General features: G+C 45.0%; 1 protein-coding gene across 1 annotated transcript; it reads right to left on the bottom strand.

Moving 5' to 3' along the window:
• Positions 1-64: 64 nt before the first annotated feature.
• On the bottom strand, positions 65-23,141 carry SLF2 (SMC5-SMC6 complex localization factor 2). Its single transcript, XM_015867056.2, has 20 exons — positions 22,900-23,141; positions 21,373-21,416; positions 20,182-20,888; positions 19,609-19,663; positions 17,922-18,964; positions 14,522-14,604; positions 13,809-13,922; positions 13,362-13,529; positions 12,588-12,687; positions 11,907-11,982; positions 10,570-10,711; positions 10,168-10,276; positions 9,660-9,836; positions 8,991-9,088; positions 8,197-8,284; positions 7,561-7,692; positions 7,055-7,132; positions 4,686-4,772; positions 3,320-3,388; positions 65-2,527 (listed from the first exon to the last, which is right to left on the bottom strand). Exons 1-20 carry the CDS (start codon positions 23,004-23,006, stop codon positions 2,492-2,494), a joined length of 3,513 nt encoding a protein of 1,170 aa, XP_015722542.1. The 5' UTR covers positions 23,007-23,141; the 3' UTR covers positions 65-2,491.
• Between the last annotated feature and the right edge of the window lie 4,541 nt (positions 23,142-27,682).

Raw genomic sequence — 27,682 nt, forward strand, 5'->3', positions numbered from 1 at the left:
AGCCATAGAGAGGTTTGTCAGGGGGAGGGGGGGGGGAAGGAAGAAAAAAGCAAAGCCACAAATGTCTATTTTATAGCCCACTTTTAATTTCTTTTTGTCTGTGATTACTGCAATAAAGTACACCTAATTGCCCATGAAACGAGATAACATGATTCTTAATACAACCAACACCATATCAAAAAGATAAACCTCAGTGCAAAAACGCTTATCTGAAAACAACCGAAGTAGTTAAGAAGTGTAGTGTGCAAACAGCCTTTTGCAATGCACGTAACTTGTGGCTGGGGGCCAGTGAGTGAGAGGGTGAAACAAGATGGCTGCAGGTTTGCTGGGCCATTCCTCGGGTCCCAGGGCAGCACCCAGCTCAGCAGCCCCTTGTAAGACACTGCAGTGATGCTTTGGTTTCACCTCTGCAGGGACTGGATGAGCTCCAGTTCAACCAAGGTCCAGGTGGAGCAAGGCAGGGGGGATTGGTGCTCAGTTACAGCCAGACGGAAGGGAGTCCAGACAAAGAGGGAGGGGGAGAGAGGCAAAACACCACAATGTATACACAGGCATCGAGCATGAAAACACAGAACTGGCAGAGCTAAGAATTGCTTCAGGACTTTCTCCATTTATAGTAAGCGAATCAGCTGTGAAACTACACGCTGCAGGAAGGCCCGGGTGGGACCTGCAGCCATTTCCTTGCACAGAGGTTGATGTGCTGACTCTGCACAGAGATGCTGCATTAGAAAAGATGGGTTTTATTTCCTCCTTGGTCTATTAAATAAAAGTAAATATCAAAGTTGTTATTTAGTACAGAAAAAAAAGAAAAATCCCCAGCACTTTCAAGGTGCTCCAAACTGCAATACAAGGAACAAAGAAAGACACGGATCTAAACCTCACCCCCTTCCTTCTCCAAAATATACAGGACCACAGATACAATTTTACACACACGGTAAGAAAATATATACACATTAAAGTGAACTTGGTCTGTACTTTTACAAACTGTATACAACGTCAGTGAGAAAGCGATAAAAACATTAATAAAATCACGTACAACATAGTCAACACAGGAAGCAACTGCTACCAGAGGGAAGGTCGTCACACAGGGAACGATGGGCAGAGAATGGCGTTGGCGTACCTGTACATCACCACATCACTTCTGTTTTCAGTCTAAGACAGTCCTGTTGTCAAACAAAGATTTCCTTTGAGGTAGATTCGACCAGTTCTGAAACTACACGCTGGAACACAAGGATTAAAAAAGGGACTTCTTTGTGCCCTCGGGTAAGGATGGACGCAGCACTTGGTGGGACTAAGAGAAGTTAAGAGCAACCCTGGGAAGGGTACGGAGATGCTGCAGACTTCACCTAAGCCCCACACATTTGAAAGGAAAGACAAAACACCGAATGGGAATCGCCACCAAAATGCCCTCCCTGGAGGCAGGGTCCCACCTCGAGCAGCTCCTTTACACACAACATGCAGACTTAAGATTTAACTTTAATTTTAATCTTATTTTACATTCCCGTCGAGTTGTAGGAAGTTCACTGTACAAGATAAGACAGGCCGTTCTACAAAGATTAAAAGGAAATAATACTCTAAAACGCACATGTAATAGTATTAAAAACCTGTGCTTTCCACTTGGTATTCTACCCAACACTTTAACTTCCTGTTCACACCTACCACAGACAAAACACAGTGCACCATTTAAATGATGGCACTTCCTGTGCAGTCACATTCACTGCATAAATAGTGCCCAAAGGTGAGGAAGTCCAAACAAATGCACTGCAGTAACAGTGAATGCTGTTTTGTTATGTGCAGTAAGTTCTGCTTTCTTATTTGTTAGAAGACATGAGAGCAAAGCAGCATCCACTCATACTGCATGGGCACAGCCTCTCCAGCTGTCTCCACCCTCAAGAGAACACAACATCCCCATCACTCGTGCACGTCACTGCCATATTTTATTATTTAGAGACACTGGATGGTCATGCCCATTAATCTTGCTTTGCAGCTCAACGTGTGTGGGCAGCTGTTATTCAGATCGATAGTGAAACACTTCCTCACCTGCTTACAACAGAGAAGGTCTAATACTGTTTCTAGCCTCATATTTCCTATCACAGGGCAGTTCTTTCCCAGCTATCTCAAAGCAATACTTACATAAGTGTGAGCTGGCAAGAAAACCGACACACGCATTTTCCAAAGACACGTCACGATTGACAATGGAAATAAGAAAACTTCCTTCAACTTTCAGTGTGATAAAATGCAATGCAGACAGAGCTATAGAAACAGCTGCTGCTTCAGTTCACCCACTTTCAGAAAGTACCACATTCATATTAAAAGCAATGCCAATCACATTGGATCACCGTTTTTTTCATATCTGCTTGAACCAAGCGGAGGTTCTAATTCAGGCGACCAGTAAACTCTTGCCTTCTGATCAAGGTGAAGCGCTGCTCCTTCGACACATCCCTTGGTTTCAGCTATTTCCTTTCGTTATTCCCCTGATCTAGGTGAGATGTCACGAATGTGGCTCCCAGAAGTCATGCAGCTTTCCCTGAAGAGCAGAAACAAAATAGGAAACTCAAAACAAACCACCAGACACTGAAGTGAGAAGAGCAGGCAACTGCTTAGCATGAGATCCCCACATCAGTTTGCAAGTCCCTACAATGTTATTTGTAAACACTTGGAGGTTTCCCCATATGCGAATCAAACCCAAATATCTCTATAAGAGTTGCATTGTTACCAGCTTTCATCATCTGCTAAATAACCCCTGCAACCACATCTGCCACCTAATTCACCTTGCTTCCTGTAGCAGGAAACCTTGGATACAACAGGTGATGCCTTCTTTTGAATACTGCTTCGACTGATCAAAATGCTTTAGAGACAAACGTTTCATTACACAGTTTTTAATTGAAATCAGTACTGAGGGTATACACGTAATTTAAACTTCCTGTTAGAAATTCACTGTATTACAAAGTATTAGAGGGTTTTGAAGAGTGATCCCCATCATCTCACAGAATTAGATTGGAGGGGCTGTGTTCATCAAGAGCTGCTGAACAGATGTGCTTGGAGCACTGGACTGGAGTAGCCTCCAAGTCAAACTGCCAGACAATAGCAGGAAGTGCCTCGCTGCATTCCTGCCCCACTCAAAAGTCCCTTCTGAAGCATCTGCTAATGACTGTAATCAGAGACAGGCCCTGCAACTTGACTCAGTATTCGCACTTCAGGTGTTACATAAACCATTTATGAGAACAGCACTTCTGAGGATAAAAGTGATATCTCTGTTTTACCGAAAGCCAGAATTATAACTGAAGAATATGAACATAAAAATGTTTCATTACGTTACCTGAGTAAGCCGACTGTTTTGTATCAGATCTTGCCATCTGCCATATATCCTAGCAACTAAGTCTTTTACCTGTAAATTCAGATTGCTTAGTTTAGCTGCTTAAAATAAGTCAAAAATTAGAGTCACCAGCACCACCCAAAACAGAAACCCAACACTCGAGGCTCTCTGGGAGGGAACAGTCTGACAGCAGGCAGAGAGCATCACCACCTCAACTCCAAGGAGACCCCCAGAGCTCAGGTACCTTCACAAACATGTGATCTCCCCTGTTAAGTACCTGGAATCACCACACAAGCCTCCAAAAACCCATCCCAGCTGCTGTTAAGTTAGGTTTGTGACACGGGTCTTGTTTCTAACTAGAAAAGGTGCCTGCCAATGCAATCACAGAAGCCAAGGATTGCGATCCCCAAATGAATTCCTTATACAAAAAACTGTTGTTTTTTCCTTAGAGCCAAATACAAGCAGGTGTGAAATACAAGAGCTACAAGAGCTGAAATTTGCTCTGTGTTCAATGTAAAAACCAGCACAGTGGTGTATTCTGATAGCTACTGCAGTACTACAATGAAAAAACAGAAATAGCAGCAGGGAGAAACAGAGCAAGGTTATCCTCTCCCAGTGCCTGGATAACAGAAACAGAATAGGCAGGGATCTGAGATTCGAGGCAAGATTCATTAACTTGTTGAAAGGATCCTTGCTCTAACCCATCTGGCTGAATAAAAACCCTCAGCCTCCTTGAGAGTTATGAATACACAGCTGCAAACGTCTGACGTAAGGCTAAAGAAGGCAATTTTCAAAGCTGAGATCAGATTCAGCTTGCTATGACAACATGCAGAGCATGAAAGTCACAAAGTTAGGACTACCATTAGCAAACTACACACCACAAAGCAAATGAAAGGCAATTAGCCAAGCTTGATGCTACACCACATACAGTGTGGGTATAAACACACAACATTTTAACAACTAATTTAACTATGTTGTATGTATATATTTGAATATGTATGTATATATTTTGAAAATAAAGGGGACACAAAACAGCCCAATTTCTTCTGCCCCCTGAATCCAGTTTTGCACGTTGCCTCCACACTTGGAAGTGCAAGACTGATTCCTGTCAGTTATCAGAGGTTGTCAGGGGAGAGAAAAGGAGCAACTCTGTTGGTCTGAAAGTTGAGATGCCTTCCTAAGAGGAAGACAAGCTCACATCTTGTTGTCACCAAAGAGTATTTTCAGTGCATTAAAACAGATCAGCACTTACGTGTACAGACAGACCAGGAAAAGTAAATATGTGAGGAAGTCTTAGAGCTTGCACTGTTGAGATGAGGGAACAACATTAGAAAAGACCAAATGAAAGTAATGAGAAAAGGTGTCTTACCTTTGTTCGATAGAACAGCCTTGCATCTTCCCTAATATCACATTTTATGTGCTTATCTAAGGTACCACAAAGCTTCAGTAAGTGTTGCTAAATAAAGATAAGAAATATACAGCTGTTTAAATGTTGAAACTAAAATACCTACTTCAAATATTTATTTCAATGTAAAAAAAGAAGCATGTGCTATAAACTGAAGTTTTCTTTAAACTAGGAAGTAAGGAAAAAGAAAGAAAACGGGATTACAAGATCCTGTATCAGCTGTTGTTATGCATCTGGCTTAAAAGTTCTACTAGTTTAAATAACCTCTTTAGTAACCATGATTCAGGTAATTTCCTTTCACAGTCCATCAGAATTAACTGAGCAGGTAAAACACACACAGGGTTTATGCACTGATCCTTTTACTTCTCTTTATACTTCTGATGGCTTTAACAACACTGTTTTGCAACTCCACAATCCCCAATAACAGCTCCAAGATCTCCTACATTGTGTGGATTTCATGCTAAAATCCCTGCTCTTAATCTCTCACTATCCTGCTGTAAGGAGGCTGCACTCTCTAAGCAAAACACAATACAATTCCACTTAAATGTTTTCAGGTGCCTCAATGACAACTCACCCCATCCAACAGATGTCTAACCTCCGAGATATCTAGCTACTATCCAATGCCACCCCAATCTCACATCACATATTCAAGAAGATACTATTTCTTCATCAAGAAATTCAGAGATACGAGTGGTTTTGTGTATATGGCTGCAGGGTTTCTTGTTTGTTTTGTTGTTTGTTTGTGTTTTTTTTAATGTTTTGTTTTCTAATTGAATTCAGAACCCCCATAAATCTTCAGGAAGACGGTTAGAAAGAACAAATCTCAGGTCACTGCAATAGAAGTATTTTCTATACTAAAGATGCTTTGGCTTCATATTACAGCATGTGATCATGTTTTTGCAATTGAGTAGGAAACTTAAGCCCTAAGCCCTTCAGGGGGAGGCAGGAAGATGACAAGGGTGTGTTGCGCTCTATGAGTAAATGCAGCTGCCTGAGGATGGTCAAACACCCCACTGAGAGCTTATGGGCTAGAATTAAAGAGAGAACAGGTAAAGGTGACATTTACAGCAGTACCTGCTTGCAGGCCACCTGCATGTGAAGAACAAGCAGATGAGGCCCTCTACAGACAGAAGAGCAGCTTCACATTCACAAGCTCTGGTCTTAAGAGGGGACTTCAACCACCAGCAGGACATCAGCCAGCAGGCTGAGAGCTGATCCTTTCCTCCCTGCATCTGCAGTGTGGTGCCCAGTCAACACAGACATAGTGACACTGCAGGGAGTACAATGAAGGGCCACCAAGGCATTTAAGGGACTGCAGCACCTCTCCCATGAAAAAAAGCCAAGGGAGTTGGGACTTTTCAGCCTAACAAGAATGTTCAGGGTGATCTTATCAATGTCTAAAAACATCTGATGGGAGGCTGCAAAGAGGATTGAGCCAGTGGGGCTTTTTTTGTTGTTTTAAAATCGAGGTTCCCATGACAGGAGGCAATGAGGCACAAACTGAAACACAGGAGGTTTCATTTCAGCATGAGAAAACACTTAACTGTGAAGGTGGCTGAGTACTCAAACTGGTTGCAGGAAAGTTTGAGCACCTTCACCCCTTGGATATACTCAAAAACTGTTGCCTAGCACCATGGCCAGACCTGTTCCAGACAGCACTGCTTGAACAGGGTGGTTGGATCAGATGACCTCCAAAAGTCCCTAAACTATTCTACAACTAAAATGTAAGCAAACATAATGCTTTACCAGTATCTTCAAGAGATCATATGACATTTCTTAAGAGCCGGGAGTGTTCAGCAGGACAGAAGATTTACATAAACACAGCGAAGCAAGGAACTCACAGCAAATGCTTGCAGAAATCTGAATCGAGACTACCAGAAGGCCAAACAGGTCTTGATTAAGGGAAACACAAGGGAAATATTGCTACAGAGAACAGGAGAGATCCAGTCCTAGCCCCCACTTGCAACATGACCGCATCCCAATGCAGCTGTTACGTGTTTCAGCATATTTTACTGGTTATTTTCAAAGTGGTTTTCTTCTACATTGAAATACTTCAGCTTTACTAAAGAAGTTCACACAGGTTCACTGAAGTTCTGAGGATCTATTTGATCTCCGTTTATTCTGTGAAAGATAACACATCTGCTGATCTGCAGCCTTATCTCTTTACATAATTCAACTTGCAAAAAAAGCAGAGGTTTCTTTCTCTGCATTTACTGCAGAGAAAAGCCCTTCTGCATTTACTTTGCCTCAGAGCAGAAGTTTCTCCCACAACAGACGAAAAGCACATGATGAGTCTTCTAAAATCTAAAGCCCAAGTCACTGAAGTTACTTACCCTTTCATCAGAGTTTACGGTCTCAAAGAAACTAGCTTCACTGACTAGATGGAGGAGGATGTAGATGAGGTAATATACCTGTAGAGAAATCAACAGAGCTGTAGCAGCCAAAACCATCTTAACATATAGCATTCTTGCTGCCTTAATAATTCAGTGTTATGAATTCACTGGCACCCTCCAATAGACAAATAAGAGGACAGACATGTTTTTCCTAAATAACTGGAAATAATACGTTCATATATCATAACATTTAAAAACAGCATTATGCTGTGTTAAGTTACCCAGCTGGCCCACAAAGCTTTCTGGGCTTTTACTGAAAATTAAAGTCATGTTTGACATTATTTTCCCATCATCTACATCCAGATCAAAATACTCACTGATGCATTTCATAGCGGACTAAAGTAACCAAACCAACTCAGCTGAAGGGAAGTTTTTCTAGATTTATTTTCAGAACTGTAGAAGGCATAAAAAAGATAAATGCAAAAGAAGTCCTGTTGGCTGCATACCTCCTGTTCTAGTTCTGTATTAATGTGTTCTTCAGTGTGTTCTTCACTGACATTCTGCTGCTCATCCTTTCTCATCTTCTCTAGCAGGTTAGAAGGCTTCATGTACACCAGATACTGATGCAGAAGAGACATCTACAGGTACACGTGAATTTACAAATGAGATTGTTTTAGTGGCAGCAGAGAACGTGAAACAGAGCACCACTACCATATTATCCACCTAAGATGAGAACATCTATAACAGGGACTTTTAATTAACATTGTAGCTTTGAAGCTTTGGCAATTCTTGGCTATTCACAAACTGAAGTGTTTGTATGATGTCTCACCAACAGATCACTCCTATAAAAACAAAGTGACCCCACATACATATGTAAGAGGAGGACTGAAAAGAAGTCTGCTCTTCTTTCAGTGTTCAAGATGAACATTTAGGCACATAAGTAATACTGCACTTAATGTGCACAATGTACTGGTCACACATGTGCAAGCACTCTTTCAATAGTAACCTAAACAAAAAAATCAGTGATTGGCCATTCTTAAACAGGAAAACAGGCTTATGGTACCTAAACAAAGTACATGAAGCACAAACAATAATATAGATGTATTCTAAACTAGGAAACTACACACACACACACAGAGTACCTGCTTGTCAGAGTCGTCAGGTATCTTCTTATGCTTTTTGTTAAGAAGCTTTGCAATTATCACAAGGCTAAGGCGTCGTCTTACTTCCCTGAAAAACAAGTATGAGTTTTTAACAATTCATTTCCCATTCACACTGTTTCTGAAAGTATAGCAAAGCTAAGCATGGCTTTCCTAGACATAAACGTGCTCAGAGCTGCTACATTACAGAATGCCACTAATCTAAAAAGGAGTCCATTAAGACATAAATACTCTTGCCTTAATGCAGCTTTTCATGTGCATAAGTAAATATTGCTGCATACTTGCCTCCAAGTCTGAAAGCAAGGGGCAAAGTCACTGTCATCTCTCAGATAAGCTATAATATTTATTTCAAGCACACAGAACTCAGAACAGATTGACACAAAAATCAATCGTCCAAAGAACATTTTTGGTCATTCAGACAGAAATGGTGATAGATGTTTGAATCTGAAGCTGTCAATCATTTCTCTACTATAAAGCACCAGGAAGTCTGCAGTCTGCGAAATGGAAAATAACCCTTTTTCACAGAAGAGGTGATGAAGAAATAATATCCAAACAAAAACTGCACATATAACAACTGAAATACACAAGAAAACCCAAATACCTGGTTCAGTTGTTGTTTTTACTTCTTTGGTGCTTTGGATTTTTGCTTGTTTTTAAGTATTTAAAAAAAAATAAATAAATCAACAAACAACCCCAAACCACCACCTCTGTAACAGCTACTGCATTTATCAGGCTTTGGGTTTACATAAAACAATCAGCTGTTCGAGTGTCATTACCGTCCACGCGTTATCCAGCTGGGCACCAGCTGAACCAGCCACAGCAGATTATGGTGCTGACTGGAGAGTTCGCTCACCCCCAGGCAGAGCTCAGGCATCTTTAAAAAGACAGAAACAATTAAAAAATCCCCAGATTATTGAGTGGTGGATACAGCAGGTATTTGTTTTATTTGCAAAGAAGTACACAGCTGCTCCCAAGCAAAATAAGCAGCACAGACGTTAACAAGAACCGGGCTAGCAAGAGATGATGCACATGAAGATATTCCTGTGCTGCATTTGTACCTAAGCCTGCTAAGCAGCATTTTGCAGCAGGCTAGCTGAGATCAGATCGCTTTTGCTGACGTTTGATCAGTTTCCTGCAATCACTGGCTTCATTCTTTCAAACAGCCATCTTAGACATAATCAGTATTTACCCAAATCACTGCAAGCTCCGTACAACAGCCGCTGTGCAGAAGAGGGCAGGCAGATGATGTTACAGGACAAACACCCTCCCAGTATGCCCAGCCACCTCCCAGATCTCACAGAGCTAGAAAGCTCTCTATGTTCTCATTACATTTTCAAGCAGCGCTTTTCTACTATGCCAAAGGGAAAAAAACATTGAAACAAGCTTCTTGAAAATTAAATTGCATTTTCATAAACTCAATGCTACAAAATGAATTCCAAAGTTACCTTTGTGCCCCAGTCTTTAATACTTATCAGGAGTTTTGTGAGAAGGCACTGGAAATCTATTAAAGAAACTTGCTTCAGTTGTTTCTCCAAGCTTATTTTAAAAAGCAACAGAAGTAGCAGCAATATTTCTTCATCTGTATATCCGTCTTGAATTACTGTTGTACAGAAGTCTAAGAACTTAACAAAAAGACAAATAATATTAAAATCTGAAAATAGATTCTATTAAGTGTAATGAGAACTTCACTTTTGCACCCCCACATTAAAGTTTCCTTCAAGCAACAACCCGTCACTGTAACACTTATGTATCCATATTTTCTTATCTCCTAGTAATTGCCTGCATTCTACTTTTTCCCCCCTCAAGCAGCTCCTGGAGGATCATCTAGTGAAACTAGATGCTATGCTAAGATTCTATCTACTCAAACAACCTTGACCAAAGCTTAAGTAAGGTACCAAGGTTTTTGCTTGCAAGAATAAAAAACCCTGTGTGTACTATGTGGCGTTTTCTCACCTTGATCACATTCATTAGATTGCTTTCTGGTAGACTGGAGAAGGCTGGACTGACAGGGTTGGCAGATCCTCCCATCTGCTCTTTGTTCACTGTTTCTTGCATCTGACTTCTAATAAAAGAGACACTAATTTAAGCAATCAGCAATTTAAATGCCCACAAAGCTTTATCTGCATCAAAATGAAGAAAAAAAAACCTGCATGTTTTAAACACCTTCAAATGACAATTGTCCTCAGCTACAACACACACACACCTTAAACTTGTAACTCACTATTTACAGTCAGGCTACAACTCTTGTGAACCCCTTAGGAAGTTGTAGGGCAACAAACAACACTGACTCTAAGCAAAAGACATCAAAGCGTCATCAAGGGTCTAAGCAACAGATATAAAAATGAAAACACTTACAAAATATCATGCTCATTAAAGTTGGGCTGAAGGTGTTGCAATGGAAAAAGAGATCTAAGCGCAATACCCATATTGACAAAGACAGTTGTCACATCAGCTAGTGAAGGGATCCACAGTTTAGATTGGTCATCACTGATGGAGGCTACAAATAAGAGATATGGGACATATTAGTTTAAGTTTAGTTGTCTGCATTAATTCCTTTCCACTAGCTCTGATCTCAGAAGAATTGCTGCTACAGTAGTCTAACACAGTATTTTATACTAAATAAACACCTTTGTAGAATCATTAAGGCTGGAAAGACCAATAAGATCATAAAGCATCAACCCATGTCTGTGACAGCTCTGACCGTGTCACTTAGTGTGGCATCCAGCTATTTCTTCAAAAAATATATCATAAATCTAAACAAACAACACTTGAGACATTGTAGTTTCAGATCTTCATGTTTGACTCAGTTAAAAAAAAAAGATGCATCTTTAGTTAAGCAATGGAACAGAATGTCTCAGAACACTCCAGAGACTCTACAGTAGGCAATGTAGTTAAACAAACTCCTCAGGAGCAACTGTAGGTGACTTGATCCCATTTCAAGGGAGATACAGAGACCTGCTGAGACCTGTCTGAGTTCTTTGAACACTCTCTGATTAGTTTCAGTGACTCCTTCCAAAGCAACAAATACAGGAGGCTACAATCTCTCTCATATCAAACAAGTCCTGTTTCCAATGACATTCAGAATACATAGAACAATTTCAATAGATGTGACCAAGTGCTTCAAGTTAACTTGATTACTACAATGTTAACTGGCAGACCTAAATGAAGTAGTGATTCTGATGAATCTAAATAAAGACATGGAGAACATACAAAGGAACTCAAGAAGTTTTAAGAGTACAGATGAAGGCAGGCAGAACACACAAGCAAAAGCATAGGCTGAAGCAGACTCTTCCAAGTGTTTCTATGCACGTACGCAGCTCTTACTTTTGCCATTGATTTGGAAAGTGAACTATGCAGTATTGGGTACTACCAGGTGAAAACCATCTTGTAGTCCCTAAGCTATGAAAGCTTTTACATTAAAAGACAGAGAGGACTTCTGATCAAACTGGGCTCCTCCTCAGGTCAATTCCATTTGCAAACGAAAAGAAGCAAGTATAAAAGGCTCTGCACCAAATGCACAGCTTGGTAAATATACACCAGGATGACACCTTGTGGTAAAGCTTACACACCTTCACTGAAGACCAAGACATTAGCAACAGAAACACAGAACAGAACCAATGCTTTTGTTCTCTATTTAGTGGAAGGGAGATGATTTAATTCAGTTGCTAAGATCTCCATCCCTCAATACTCACCATTGTTTAGTGTTATTTCTATCAACCTGTCTAAAATCTGAGTGGAAACACAACAGCTCGGATGAACAGACATCATCTGTGGAGGAAAAGAAAAGAGAGCTACACGTCAAATACTGAGCTGCACAGCAGTTTTCTTTAGTAAAATAAAAACAACAAAACAGCAAATAAATAACAAGCTCTCTTCAGCAACACAAACCACAGAGAACAGAATATTTTAATTACGGATCATCAGTATCAGAATGCTACAATCCCAAGCTGAATCCATCTACTCATAAGAACGCATTGAGGGGTAGGAGAATGGAGGTATCATATATCCTTTTGGAACCTATTTCTACCTGTGATCAAATTGAAATCTTTAAACAGAAGCGGGGGCAACTGAGAATTGACTGCCACCTTTATCAGTCATTAGTAAGTTGAACATATTCAATACTAAGCCAAGACAACGAATGCCTAACTACAAAAATACAACTGAGAAATACATTCCATGCTTCCTGGTGCCTTTCAGCAGGCCAGTAAAACCCCCTCGTTTTTCCCCCCAGGTGCTGGACAGTTTTGTGCTTGGTGAGCAAACTGAGCTGCCTCGCACTTCCACTTTATTTGAAGAACACCAGAGCTCCCATAAGGAGTGCAAGGCAATCTTTTCCCAGATGGGGAGAACAAGGTGCAGAAACAGGTCCTTACCTGAAAAAGCCACTTTAGAATTGGAATGGGACACACGCTACAACTGTAACAGCTTAGAAAACCATGAACAGCCAAAAAGAGCTGCTGTGATACATCAGAACTGTAAGGCAAAGAGTGGGGAAGAGAACAATCCATTAGTGACTGAAGCAGCAGATTCACAGAACTGTTGAGGACTTCCCCACCCCCCGATTCATCAATAACAGATGGAACACTAATAATTGCTGGGTAACAGAAAATCTGTAAGATTTAGCAGTAAACTATTTCAATCTTCCTTATAAAGCAATGCATGCCCTAAGCAGCTGAACTAATTATACTCTATTAACAGCAGCCAATTTCCCACATACCCCTATTTAGTCTCCCCTATTCTCAGTATCTACTGAGACAGGTAGGTCTCCTGAGCAACCATCCACCTATCTGACTGATGAGGTGGCTAGGATACATCCATTTGTCAACCGGAGAGCCAATATGTGCCAGCTGGGTGGCTTCAAAATGCCTAAGCAATTCAATCATCATTGCAAGGGATGATTCATTTAATTCTCATTCCTCTGGTTACTGATTTACAAGATACTTCTTGAAGCTTACAACCCTGTGATCTTTAAATCACATTAACAGATAGGTCTCAATCCAGAAGAAGGTAATATGAACACAGCTTTCTCAGAAAGGCCAGTCTTGCCTACAGTTCACTTGTATGCAAATATTATTTTACCTTAAGAACTGCTATCACTTGTGAAAATCCTACAAGTAAACACAACAGAGCAAAGAGGTTATTCTTACCTAGAAAGAAGTTCTTCTATAGGATTTTGAGGGATTAAATGGAAATTCCTCAAGTCAAGGTCATGTTGATTGAAGATTTGCCCAGAGATTGATAAATCAAATACATCCTCTCCAGGATGGTAGTCAGGTATAGCATGAGCTACTACTGAGAATCTCTTTATAAAAGCCCTGTGAAATCCAAAATTGCTTTTATGAATGTGAACAAGAGGCTATTTGCTGTCTCTGACGGTCATTTTCTGATGATGAACACATCAGCCTTATATAAAAGTTGAGCTGGGTTAATGCACAACAACATCTAAGAAAACCCACCCAACCCCCCAAAGATGATAAAAATGGTTCATGACAGACATATTAACAACAGCTGATAGAACAAGGGAAAGATCTGAGGAAAAGACTAAGAAAGAAAAGGGAAGAACTAGACTTAATTGGTTTTGGAACAGCAAGGACCTGTGTTCTTCTGAGAGGTCTCCATTCTCCACAGCATTTTCACTTTCTCCATCTGAAGAATCAATTTCCTTCCTTTGTACGTCTTCACGTAATCGCTTTTCTAGTTCATCCAACCTGAAATAACAGTAACAGCAACACATACCAGCGTTTAGCATCAGTTACTAGAACGTGTATCACACACATTCTTTAAGATAAACCATTTATTAGTACATGCCACCAGTGACTGCCATCAGTACCTGTACCACATTACACTCCTTCCCTGGAAGATCTCTTGCTGGAGCACTCATTAGTTTTATCCACTCAACTGTGTACATGCTTGTGAACTGACAGCCTACAAAACTTTGGAAAACAAAACTGAGCTGTAAATGACTTTGAAGAAACTCACGTAGTCAGCCCACGTAAAGCTTTTATTTCATGCTGGACCAGCAGCCGCTTGCTGGCGAGGTGACCCACAGCAAAGGCAGCAGTGAATTTAGTCCAGCTCTTGTGAGACAGATATATCACACATCACTCACTACTGCTTGCAGGGAGCCTGCCATTTAACTTTTCAAGTACAGCCATGCTGGTAGGTCCTATCAGACTTATGGCAGTAGTGTTAGGATGCAAAGCTTAACTTGCTGTCACTCAAATGCCATCACGTTTGGGAAGACAAGGTAAGTCTGCATCTACAGCTCCACAGTAAATTTTTCAAAGCAGCTTTAAAAACAGCAAACCTTTTAGATTGTTCCTTCTCCTTCAAGAGATGTTCCAAGCTGTTCACATATGACACCTGGGCACCAACAGAAGGCTTAGAAAGCTGCAAAGGGAATAGTAAGACATTTTAAAAATAACGCAGACTACTCACTGTTTCACTATTAGTCGCTGTAATACTATAATAGGATGATAATAGCAGGGTGGCAAAGTCTTCAGCTACAGCAAATGAGAACAAGCCCAAATGCAGCAGCCACAGATACAGAAATGAAGGAAAAGAGCTGCTTACCTTTGGAAGGCCTCAGGTAGGCAGGGATCTCCAGCAAGAGATGCCCTCACCTCCACTGCCAACCCTTAAATGAGGGCTGGAAAGGGGTGGATCCTGGCTCCACTCTTTCCAGTCACTAAGGAGCACTGCTTGCACCTAAGCCCCCCTGGGTTGGCCCTGCCTTCCCACCAGGTGCTCCATCACTGATTCATCCTGCTTTAGTCACTATTAACCTCTCAAATTTTTATTACTTTACCTGAAAGTAAAATTTCAAAGGAAACCCTGAAAAGCCAGACAAGTAATAGTTGGGTTTCTCAATACCTTGACAACTTTCAGTAGTGATAAAATCTCACAGTGATTAATTCAGAAATGATGCTTCACAATGAATCAGAAGAGCAAAGCAAGCCTCCTTTTCTCTCCCTGAAGCCAACCTGCAGCTAAGCCCTCATGAACAGCATTCACATCAGAAGCTTCATTGCAATCCACAGAGACTCCAGGAATCCCCCATTCCTGTGCACAAGAAACTCCTAAAAATGATCCAGTACATCCATGTTATTTCACCATTTCCTGGAGTGCAAAATATCACTCTACGTTAAATCATCTCCTACGTCAAAAGACAAGAGAAAGCTTCAGGTGAGAATCCTAACACGGAAACAAATGAGGAAACCAATAAACAGAGGCAGGGAAGAAAACAAAAATACCCACAAAAAAAAAAAAGCCAACCCAAACCAGCACCTCTACAAAGAACATCTTAACTGCCAGCAAGATTTGTTTCTCTATAGTCAGCAATCTGTTCAGCTGGCTGCAGACAAAACACATCTCAGATCCTTCATAGACACAACTCAGTGCTCTGGACAGTCAGCGCCCTTCTGATACGGCCCTCCTAAGCAGGAAAGCCCTCACCAGTGATAAAAGCTTCTTCCTCCCAACTCACTCACTGTAGGAAGAACACCGATAAGAGGATACCCTCACACTGGGGATTTTCTATTTCCCAAATACTATAGAAATCTGTTAAGAACCTGCTAATAAAAAAAAAATAATCACTTAATACAGCACTAACTTTCATTAACACAACTGAATTCTGATTCAAATGTAAACAGCTGCATCTCTTTGGGGGAAAACGTGGGAATGTCGAAGTCCCTTTACCTTATTTCACAGCCATTTAACTCGAGCAAAGTGAACAATGAGAAATCAGGAGCGTACTCCAATGTGCACATATGCTCCTTCTTACAGAAGAAGATAAAAATGCCAGTACATGCTGAAACCACAGCCATGGAAATTCTGGGGCAGTTCTTAATTGTTTTGTCTGTGCTGGGCAGGAATTACACAGACAGAGGATACACCATACGATGCAATCACACACGCGTTCCACAAACACTTGGTCTGAGCTGTATCTGTTTATCACAACCGACCATTAATCACAAAGCCACAGTCGATTAAGATTGTGGAATACGTATGTAACCATCGAAGTCCGTTCTATAATTTGCTTGTTTCATTAACTGCAAGGTCAGATAAAACAATTATGGCTGCCCAAGACTTGTTTATGGAAAAACGATTTAAAAGAAACTCAGCAAAATAAACCATTTCAGAGATTTATAGATGGGACATGAGTAGGACAAGAGTACAGCTGTTCTGCCAACAAGTTTCTTTCCTGTGGTATAAAACCATGGTGGGTTTCCTCCGGTCAGCAGCTAAACAACAGGATCTGCTCACTCCTCCCTCACCACGCAACAGGGCAGAGTGAGCAAAAGCAAGAACATTCTTGGGGTTAGACAATGTCAGTTAAACAAGCAAAGGGAAAACAAATCAACAAATAAAGCACCTGGCACTCACTCACAACCAGCTCCCAAAAGCAAATCGCTACCTACCTTGTCTCCAAGCAGAGCCTTAATGTTTGCCTGCCAGAAGCTCTGCAGCACCTTTCAGTTCATTACAGCCCATGACAATGTGCCAGCATATCCCTGTCCCAGCTGCAGCCAGCTGCCCTGCCTGTGCCCCACTACAGCTTCTCTCCCCCTTCTGGCCTATTCACTTCAGGGCCACAGCGTGGAGAACAGAAAACAGCCTTCACACTGTGCAGGTAGTGCTAAGCAACAGCTGTAAAACTGATGGCTTACCAACAGCTTCTAGTTACAAACATGAAGCACCTCACACTGCAACAAAGGCTGCTGTGCAGAAAGTTAACTCCAGCCTTGCCAAACACGGCTGAATACAGCCATTCAAACCTGCATTGGCTTTGTCAGGAATGCTACACCCAGTACAAGACTTCGCTAATTAAACCACTACGTTACAATAGAGTTGCAGAGTCACAATTTATTCGATGCTGCCATTGAATAGAATAAGTTTTAAAAAATGAATCAATTCCTTGCCATAGCCTGTAAATCATTACAGAATCACAGAATTACCCGGGTTGGAAGGGACCTCAAGGATCATGTAGTTCCAACCCCCTGCCTGGCAGGCCACCAAACATCACACATTTACTAGATCAGGTTGCCAGGCCCCTCCAAACCTGGCCGTTGAACCACCCCTCCATGGCGAAAGGACGGGGCATCCACAACCTGCACTGGGCAGCCTGTTCCAGGCCTAACCACTCTTCTATAAAGGAACTTTCCCTAACATCCAACTAAATCTCCCTATTTCAACTTAAAACCATTTCCCCTAGTCCTGCTATTATCAGCCCTTTCCAAGAGTTTACTCCCCTCCTGGGAGTAAGTTCCCTTCAGGTACTGAAAGGCTGCAATGAGGTCACCCCGCAACCTTCTCTTCTCCAGGCTGAACAAACCCAACTCCCTCAGCCTGTCCTCATAGGGGAGGTAAGAATCATTAGTTAAATACTTCCTCATTCATCTCTTGTGTAAGGATTTCATTCCACTTGTTGAAATCCTGACATACTTCAACTTCCACCAAACCCAACCTCAAGGCAAACAGCGGGCAGACCAAGTACTGGACACAGATTTCTGAACCATCTCAAGGGCAAGAGTCACCCTTACACTGACTGTGCTCCACTGCACAGCACAGGACCCTCAGGTAGGCCAAGTCACCAGCCTTGAAGGAAAATAACTGAGTTTACACACATTAAGAACAAAGGAAGACGGTCATTGGGAAAGGTGCTGAAAGAGCTGACAGTGCTTTTTTTTCCTTTAAAATCCACGTACCTGATCTGTCAGAGCCGTGGTGCGCTTCAAGAGATCATCCAAACTATCTACTCCCAGGGCTTCTGCCTGAGACCTGCTACTTGAAGACAGGATTTCTTGCAGCGGTATGAATGTTTCATCATCATCATTGTCATCATCATCATCTAGAATGTGCGCCAAAGTCTCATCTTCACTATCAAAACTGCTTTTTGATTTGCCATTCATATTGCACATCTCTGTGCAGGGGCTTCCAGCGTTTAACTCTCCTTTACAGTTGTTGTCCTCACACCCTTGTTCAAAAGGCAATGAACGCTGAACCCTTTTACCACTCTTTTTTAAGACTGTGAGCTTTGTAGAACCTTCCACTGGACAAAAATCAGAAACATCTTCTAAAGCCTTTTCTTCCGCTCTTGAAGAAGCGTTTCTGGGTGGAATACTATCAGCTCTATTGTGCATACAGCTTTTTGGTATTACCTGAGAGAACACAGCATTCTGGTGGTGAGATTTCACACCTTCTGTGAGCACAGTATTTGTTTGTTTGACATGGTGTGGAGAAGGCAAGACAGCACTTTCCTCCTGAGAAGGAAAGGAATTGTCCAAGGAGAAGTGTGAGCTGGTCACCTGCAATTGATTCTCTTTAGCGTCTATAACAGAAACCTGGCTATTTTCATCCAGAAGCTGTACAGAATATGATGACAAACCCCCAGAAGAAGAATTATTTCTCTCATTTTCATGGCTTGAGTCAAGGTGTTCTTCTGAGTGAGGAGAATCATGAGACTTTAGCACAGTGTTTTTAATTAAAGCAGACTTCCCATTTGTCCCAGTTGCAGAGGACCTTCTCAAAGCAGGGTCACTGGAACTTGCTTCTTCGCACTGATCCGAACTGTTTGCATACACACTCATTACAGTGCGTTTTCTCTTCCCAGAAGATATCTGAGATTTATGGCTGACTAATGGAACAGACTGGCTTTTCCACACACTGGCAGCTTTCTCAGGGGACATTCTCAATGAGTTTGAAGATGATACGTCATGTTTCGAGTTCTGCTTTGGCTGGGATGGGCCATCTGTGAAAAACATTTAATAAGAAAGAAATTATCCCTGGATTTTTTAAGCTTATTTTAAGAACAATCACCCCAGATTGGGCCAGTGACAACAGTGTGGTTGGTTGGCAATCATTAAATCAAGTGATGCAAGTAGAAGAAGACCTGATCCTTTCTAAGAATAATTTTGCCATTCTGAGTTAGCGTTACATAGTATAAAAAGGTAAAATTTGGCATATCAAACCACAGGAATGTTTCTGTATAAAAATAACGCTCAGAAGCAAAGTCACTTCTCTGATCTTACACTCATTTTATCAGGCCACTTCAGGCTCTACTCACACCAGCTTTACATACCAACTTCTACCTCCTGCAGCACAAAATAAGATCTGCTTCCCATAAGGAGTCACAAAGTATTTTTAACAGCTCTCACTATCACTGACATCCATTAAATTGTATGCAAACTGTCCCAATCACCTGAACCCCGCTACCAAACTAACCCTCTTTCTGAGGTAACTTTCACCTTCATTTGCCTTGCACTCTACTATCACAATACATACCACAAGCCAGAGAATCTATCTTAACTACGTACATGCAATAGAAAAACATAAAGACAGTAAACAATGAACCTGATTGCTTAATTAATTCCACAAGAGTAGTACTGCATCTACCTGAAGCAGCCTCCCTCGAACCAGAATGTGATATTTTCCTTGAATATCCATTTCCCTAAAAGAAAAGAGGGAGAAGATAAAACATTAATTGCGTATGTTTTAAAGACAGAGAATATAACTCAATCTGTAATAAAATATCACATACTTGATATGGTTACTCCCAGCTCTACCCAACCACTGTGGCTTAAGTTCATAAATCTGAATTGATATTCACCACAGCTTCTTACCAGCAGAAATCTGCCAGGCTGTTCCCTATGTTACAACATGAGAAAATACAACACCGTTTCCAGTAAGACAACTCCTCTACAAAATAATGGCCATTCAAATCCCATTGCATTTGCACGCTTTCAGCTAAATCAGCCTACTTCTTCTCAAGCCACAATTTCTCATCTACTGAGAAACAGTTACAAATCAGCTCATCCAAAAGCACGACCCCGTATTTACAGAGGAACAAAGAAAAAGCACTTTGTTGCACGCGCAAAAGGCAGCACTCAGAATTTCATCCCACATTAAAACAAAAGCACACGCACAATGGTCACTGGCTTCAATCATCAGTAACCTTTCTAAACACACCTGATGTGAGACACTTGTTCCTGACAATGGCTTTAAGTGATGTGCCTTAGATCGCTTTGTTCTGTGTGTCTTCTGCTTTCCTCCTCTGTGCACAGTTCCCAGTGCTAACCTAAACTTGGAGTCAGGAGGAGTGCAGGGCAGCTTCAAGAGAAGCCCTGAGTTCTGACACAGAGACGTGCTGCTTGCGTTGCCTTTATTTCTAGCACAGGCTTTCTGAGAATCAGCTTCTGATAAAACCCATCTGTCCGAGTCTGAACTGGTCTCTTCTACATCCATACAATCAGTTTTCTGCTCCCAACTGTTCTCACAAGACAGCAGCGTTCTTGTTACATCCAGATACTTCTCACTTCTTCCCTGCTCAGGCTTGACACCTTTATCTTTTTCAGCCAAGATATTCCTGGGAGATGCCGCAGTTACAAAGAGTTTCCGAATCACAACCCTTGGCCATGCTGAACCCAGTGCCTTGCACACCGCATTGTTGTCTAATAGGTTTACACTGCCTTTTTTCTCAATTCCTCTCCGGAAGGCATCTAATATAGGACTTGTTTTTGGTGTCGGGTCCGGCATCTTTTTCCTTCTAACCCTCTTTGCAGGAGTCATTTGCTTCTCAAAGCATTCGGTGCGTAGAACAGACAGTCCAATCCCTGCATCCTTCACGTTTCCTGTGTCCGAGGAACACAACACGCTTCTGTCTTTATGGCCGAGCTCTGAAAGAGCAAAGGGAAGATTCATCATTCACAACCACAATACTGGGGAGGGAAGGGGAAAGAGTCTTGGAAGAGTCTTTTTGTATCTCATTGCTTGGTATTTCACCCCTCTCCCACACAGCCCAAAGTGAATTTACCCGATCACTTAGTGTTTGTTAGTAATACACAATCTACCTCCTATATCAAATCACAACTGCATGATATTTGACGTGGCTGTTGTTGCTATAACCACCTACCTTGAGCGTGATAAAACAGCTCTACCCACTACATTGCTACTTACAGACATTCACTGTAACAGGAAGTTAATTCTTCAGTTATGTTTTTAAGAAAGAAAAGTATAAATGTGCTCATTTAGACGTATTTGGCAATATGAAGTCATTGTGCCACTGCTCCTGTTTGGGAAGAGCCCACTCTTATGTAGACCTCCATAAGTCAAACTTTGGTTCTTATTTGCATTTTGTTAGTGGAAGATATTTATATTTACCTTGCTTTAAAACCGGTTTGAAGAACTCTGTAATAGCCTGGTTTCTGAAGAGAAAAGAGAAGTATTATCATCTGAGAGAACAGTGTCTAAACGTCCACACAGTGAATAAAGCAAAACGCTGAAGTTTATTTCTACAGGGGTTCTGTGGCTTTTCGTTTTGCTGCTAATGCCAGCAGCTCTTATTTCAACCTGCAGTGTGACGTGACTCAGCCTCGGGAACAGAAACGTACCAAACTTCACATAAAATACATGAGTTGACCTCGAAAAGCCTTGAAAAGCACCATCCTGATGGCAAAAAAAGGACAACGAATACACAGAGTCATACACAGAACCTCACAGTGTTCTTTCAGAGGATTATCACACAATGTTTTCTTCTTAGATCAAAGTTTGTTTCTAAATATCCCCAAGCAGCCAAACCGAACCATGTACTTTCACTTTCACTGTCAGGCAGCAACAGAACAGGAACAGAACTTGTAGCTCCACCCTTCAGGGTTATCAAAACAGAAGATCCATGTCAACAAACAAAACAAGGCACCGCTCACAGTGTAGGACAGTTGCCACTTGCCTCATACAGCTAGAAGCAAAAGCTCCTCGATCTGGCAGCCTCTAAGAAACCCTATAAGCCTTCAGCAGTTTGGATTTTCAGTACATGGGGAGGTTCATCAGGTCTGTGCTATTAACAGAACTTCTATGTGCATTTTACAGCAGGCACAGACTGGAGGGCACCACCAACAGCAACTGAAGGTTCCACTTTACAGTCCAACTGCTGAAGCCTACAGAGAGGCTTGCCAGCAAGCAGTGAGAGGCACATCAGGCACACAGGCAGGTATGACACTCATGGATTTTGAACGACGAGCTGAAAACAGCAGCCAGCATCAGCCCCTTCTGTCACTGCCAGGCTGCCTGCCCGGCACAGGGCAGATGAGGTGGAAGGGACGGCTGTGGCTCACCTGGGATGGAGTTATTAAGTTCTCTGAACAGAAAGACTCCATCGCCTTCCTGACCAACCTGAGCCAGCAGTCACACACACGGCAGAGAAGAACCACAGAACCACGTGTAATCCCAAGCTGGAAGGGCCACACGGTGATCACAGAACGCATTGGGTTGGAAAGGTCCTTTAAGGTCGCCCAGTTCCACCCCAATACAGGCTGTTCCACCAGCCCAGCACCCCTCCGACCCAGCCCCAGCACCTCCAGTGTCGGGGCACCCCCATGATCTCCTCCTGCCCCGATCCTACCCGTGCTGTCAGCTCAGTGCCGCTCATCACACCGCACACGTTGCTGCCCGTTCCCCTGCAGCCCCGCCGCCATCTCCTCCCCGCTCTGACGGCGCCCGGCCCCTCACACTGATCTCCGTGTTAGATCCGTCCCATCCCTACCCGCAGCTCCGGTCCCGCCCCACCATCCCGTTCCCGTTCCCAGGCCTCACTCCGGCTCCCATCGTTGCTCCCAGCTCCCGGCCATGCACAGTCCCGGTCCCGCCGCCCGCCCCACACACACACTGAGCTCTGCCCCCCTCAGGCCGTACCTGCAGTCCCGGGCCGTGGCCCTGCCCGCTGCCAGCCCAAAATGGCGCTCGGAGCGGGTAGCGGGCGGGCTCGGGGATGGCGATCCCGCTCCGAGCGGACGGGTCATGGCGCCTGTAGCCCGGCCGGTGCTGTGTGGAGGGGCTGAGGGCTGCGAGCACCGCGCCGCACCGCCGCCATTGCGCGGCACCGCCCGACACCCCCAGCCCTGTGAGCCGAGGGCGGGAGGCGGCCGCAGTACTGGGAGCGCTCGCTGATTGGCTCAGCGCATGAAGGACTCGCGCCTCGCATTGGTTCTTCACCTTGGCGGGAGGGACGGGGAGACAATGCCTGGCTACGATTGGCTGCGACGAGCGCGGGGGGCGGGACCGGCCTTCCGCGCCTAAAGGAGAAGGGGAGAGACGGGCACGGCTCCGCCCCGCGGCCCCGCGATCTGATTGGTCCGTGCACGGAGGGGGCGGGCAAAATCCGCGGCGGGAGCGCGCGCCGGGAACGCGCGGCGGGGCGGGAACGCGCGTGGGGCGTGTCCGTGTCGTGCAGCGGATCCCCGGAGCAATATCCCCTGCCTCTAACCCGGCTGTGGGGTCAGTGCCCAGAATCCCAATGTGAGGCTGCTGGGATGAAGGTCCTTCAGACTCCGGCCCCTGGCTCAGGGGGTTGTTGCCATTAGAGCAGGGTGCGGGAGCTGAGAGCTGAGCTCGTGGGCTGTGGCACTGGGTGGTTCCCAGGTCTGAACCTGTTGTAGGGCCCTTCCAAGCAGGAACACGGCTTTGTCTATCGGGGAAATACCCGGCTGGGACTCCCAGCCCTTCCCAGCACGGCTGGGGGGAAAACAGGAACCTGGAGGGGAAAAACAACCCAAGAAACTCCCTTCCCTCTGACCACGCTTCCAGCACAGCAAGAACGAGGAGGCTGCTGGTTTCCTCCATCCTGTGTGTCCCTGCTGGTCATTTCCATTTCTTCCCACTCCTGTAGGCTCGTGAAATGTCACCCAGTTTCTATCTGTGTGGCCAAAAGGATGTGAAAAAAAGTGACACGGGACAGAAGCGGCTCCCCGGGTGGAGGGGAGCTGAGGGGGGGGCTGCAATATGAGCAGAGCTCTTGCTGTGCTCCTTGAATTGGAGATGCTGGCTGTGTTAGGGATCTGTGTGCTAAATCCCTCGGATCCATCTCACACACTCAGGTGCAAAGCAGCCGCCAGCAGCTCGGTAATCTCAGCCCTGCAGCCTTCCGGGTGCTTCCGGCCCTGAAACACACACGGCCCCCAAAGGCACAAACACTTGGCAGATGTCAGCAGAGCACACAGGCACTCACAGCCCAGCCAGCAAGGAGCACCGGTGCTGCCTCCCACCCGTGTAATCTTTTCCCGTATTGATGTATTTGCCTGTTGCTGTAGGAGGACAGGGAGCGTTGGCTCAGTGCTGCAGCCCCTGCCAGCACCCTGCTCTCACTTCCAACCCAAAGGGAACCCCGGGGGACCTGACATCGAGTCTGAGCAGAACAATGGTGGGGTAGGAGAGGCCCCCCCGCCCTGCAGCACTGGGGGCTCATGGCCGTGCCCGAGGGAGCAGCCCCTGTTCCCACATCTGCCCATTTCCCGGGTGTCAGAGCTTCCTGGATATCGCATGTCCCCGCAGCTGCCTCCCTGGCACGGGGATGCCGGTCTCTGCCTCCCACGGCTTCCCCTTTTCTCAGAAATCCTGGAAACCAAAGGTGAAAGAAGTGGGTGGGAACCCCGCACGCTGCCGTCCAGGAAGAGAAGTGAGTAAGTCGGCTGCAGTATTTAACGGTGCCTCCGCCGCACGGCTCGCAGTCCTGATGCCAGAGAGACAGAGCCGGGAGCTGCCGGTAAGTGCCGGGGTTGAGTGCTGGGGGGTTGGGGGGGCTATGCCAGAGCCAGAGCGAGGGCTGCTCCTGCTCTCCCTCCCATGAGCCAAAGTCCAGCTGTGAGCAGGGAGGATGCATCTTGCTGCAGTCAGGGTGTTGCTCCAACATGGGCTGTGGGGAAGGAGTTAGCAGGTCCACAGGTTGGAGTTTCTCCTGCCTGGCTTCAGTTCTAGCTGCAGCTCTTGGGGCAATCTGAGGAACCAGAGCCACCCCACTGATATTTAACATATTTAACCATGGAGGGGGGTGTTTGCGTGTAACTATTTCGGCAGACTTCCTGAGAAGACAAAGCAGGACCATCTGTATGGATGTCCCAGTGCCAAGGGTGTGCAACACCCACATGACACTGCTGCCTGTGAACGTCCTCTCCAATCAGTATCTCCAGCACTAGTCATCTGGCACTGCCAACATGATGGTACTGCTTCTTTATCAGCCTGGAGATGGGATACTGAGAGGCAGAGCTCAGAGAAGAGCCTGGCACAGGCAGCACATAGGATGCTCCAGCATCTCAGCTCCCCAGAGCCCCTCATAGGAACCAGCCAGACAAGTTCCTGCCTCCCGCAGGTGCCTGCAGTTCTGCACCCCCAGTAGTGCCTCGGGGATGCTGTGTTGTGGGGATGCAGCTTGCAGGAATAGCCGCAAGCAAAAATGAAGCACAGCTGGAGCTGTTTGTGCTTCAGCCCCCATGTGTTTCCCATCACACCCAGGTCAAACTGTCCTGGTACTTTGGATGATGCCCAGGCCCCACAGTCAGGATGCCAAAATCAGGTTGCCTGGTGCTGGCCCTGCTTCATCCAGGTACACCAGGGCACAGGACAGGGCAGAGCACATTGCTAGGCATCCCATGTGGCCCCAAGGCCATCACCTCCCCAGGGCTGCACAGGGAAGGATGGGGACATCTCTTGGGGTATAACAAAGGAGGACATGTCAAAGCTGACCTCCATCCTGCTATTCTACCTGCAGCCCTTCCTTTCTCTTGGAAAATCAGCACACAGTGGAAGCCTAGTTTTCCCTCCCCTCTGCCTTCTAGTCCCCCTGAGCAGTGGCTGCTCAGAGCAGCTGAGAGCTGGAGGCAACCTGAAACACAGCACTGCCAGGGCCCTGAGCCACCTCTTCCAACTGACACAGCGGCAGCAGAAGGCACCCTGCCAGGACAGAGGGTTCACACTGCCCCAGCTGAACTCGGGTTCCCTGCGGGCAGACTTAAATAGATCCCCACGCAGGCTGCTGAGCCACCACAGAGCTGAAATCTCTGCCGGTGCTTCAAGGCCGTGTGTCATTTCCTGCCCCGAAGCCGGACTGTCAGAGCTGGGGGCTCGACTCCAGCCTGCACCCCTCCCAGCTGCGCTCCTTCCCGACCACCGTGTGCTGCTGCCGTCAGCACCGCACTGAGCCAAAACGTGTCTCCCATGCATTCAGAAGCCAGCTCCTGGTTGGGCTGAGAACGAATGTCACTTAGTGAGGACGGGCTCTGCCCCCATCCGCCGGCAGCAGCTTGGTGCTGCTCACCAGGTCCCTGCACATTCCCCTCCACTGCCCACCAGCACAAGCTGCAGGCAGGTACATAGAAGTCCTAAGGCACCTGTTCCTGATCACCACATCTGGAAGAAGCAGTAATTCTCCCAGCATACTGCAGAGCTCAGGGCTGGCACGACGCTCTGTAGCAGCTCCAAATGACAGGGAAGCACTGGAAAAAAGAAATACCAGCCAACTTCAGCAAGGTTTCCAAATAAAGTTGCAGCTCCCTGTGCTGCGTCTGGGGCAGAGCGGTGCCAGAGCCCCCTCCTTGCAGCAGCTTCCCACTGCAAAATCCATGTCAGCTCTTTGCCTGTGCTGTGTCATCAGCACCGTGAGCTCTTTGCTATTTTTTCCTCCTTGCAGATGGAGAAACGGCCACATGGGGCAATGGGAAGCCGGTGAGGACTGGCTGCTTGGCTTTGAGAACTGAATTCCATAGGCGTTAAAGCATCCAAAAATGCCCTATGGATTCAGTTCTGCAGTTGGGCAGCAAATAAACCTTCAGGAAGAGAGAGGAGCTGAGTGCTGTGCCTGCAGGAACATGCACGGAGATCCCAGCAGGGATGGAGGTGAGTTATGACCACAGTGGAAAGCCCCACGGTCAGAGCTGCTCGAGGCAGAGGTCATTTGTTGCAGGTTTCCCTGAAGGGACAAAAAACCCTGCTACAAAATGGTTCTTCCATCTGGAAGTGGAATGGAACTTAAGGAAATAAACGTTGCTGCCTCCCGATGGTTGTAAGCCTGTGCTAAAAATACACATTGTCAACACAACAGCCTGGGTGTGCCTAGAAATCAGATTCCGGGCAGCATAACCCAATAAAACACAGAGAAGACAAACAGGCCAGGCTAAGGCTATGGGCCATGCCTGCTTCCTGGGCTGTCCCCAGCAGGACAGGGCATGCCAGGCTGTGGGAGCAGAGACAGGCAGTGCTGCTGCCAAGTATTCACACAGCTCAGCAGCATGATTCCATAGAAAGCTTTTCTGGACACAACCGGCTCTTTCCACCCATCTGTACTATGACCCTGAGAGGCTTTGGCCAAGTTCAGGAAACAATTTCCATTAAATTATGTTACAAAACTGTCAACAGAAACAACTGGGAGAGTGATATTTGGGGTAACTGATGCAGGTTTTGGTAACTCATGCAGCATCTGACCACCATTAGAAGACAAGCCCCCTGCTCCCCATTCCGTCCCTTAGATGTACTGCTCTGCACCCGCTGCAGAAGCTCACCTAGCACAGCACAGCCCCACCTGCACCAGCTCTGTGATGCTGGAGAAAACCCACAGCATCACATCTGAGTCCTGCATCGCCACATAAGGATCTAGAAGTGCAGGCTTTGGGATTACTGCTTAAACTGCTGCCCATCAGATGGTGAAGGG

This window comes from Coturnix japonica, chromosome 6 (assembly GCF_001577835.2).
Source record: "Coturnix japonica isolate 7356 chromosome 6, Coturnix japonica 2.1, whole genome shotgun sequence".
In the NCBI taxonomy this organism is placed as follows: Eukaryota; Metazoa; Chordata; class Aves; order Galliformes; family Phasianidae; genus Coturnix; species Coturnix japonica.

Excerpts from the sequence above, each read along its gene's own strand:
- SLF2 (XM_015867056.2), bottom strand. The coding sequence starts at position 23,006 with ATGACCCGTCCGCTCGGAGCGGGATCGCCATCCCCGAGCCCGCCCGCT. Across the intron at positions 7,133-7,560 it reads ATACAGAACTAGAACAGGAG|GTATATTACCTCATCTACAT; the intron begins GTATGCAGCCAA and ends ATTTCTCTACAG. Across the intron at positions 3,389-4,685 it reads GGCTGTTCTATCGAACAAAG|GTAAAAGACTTAGTTGCTAG; the intron begins GTAAGACACCTT and ends CTGAATTTACAG.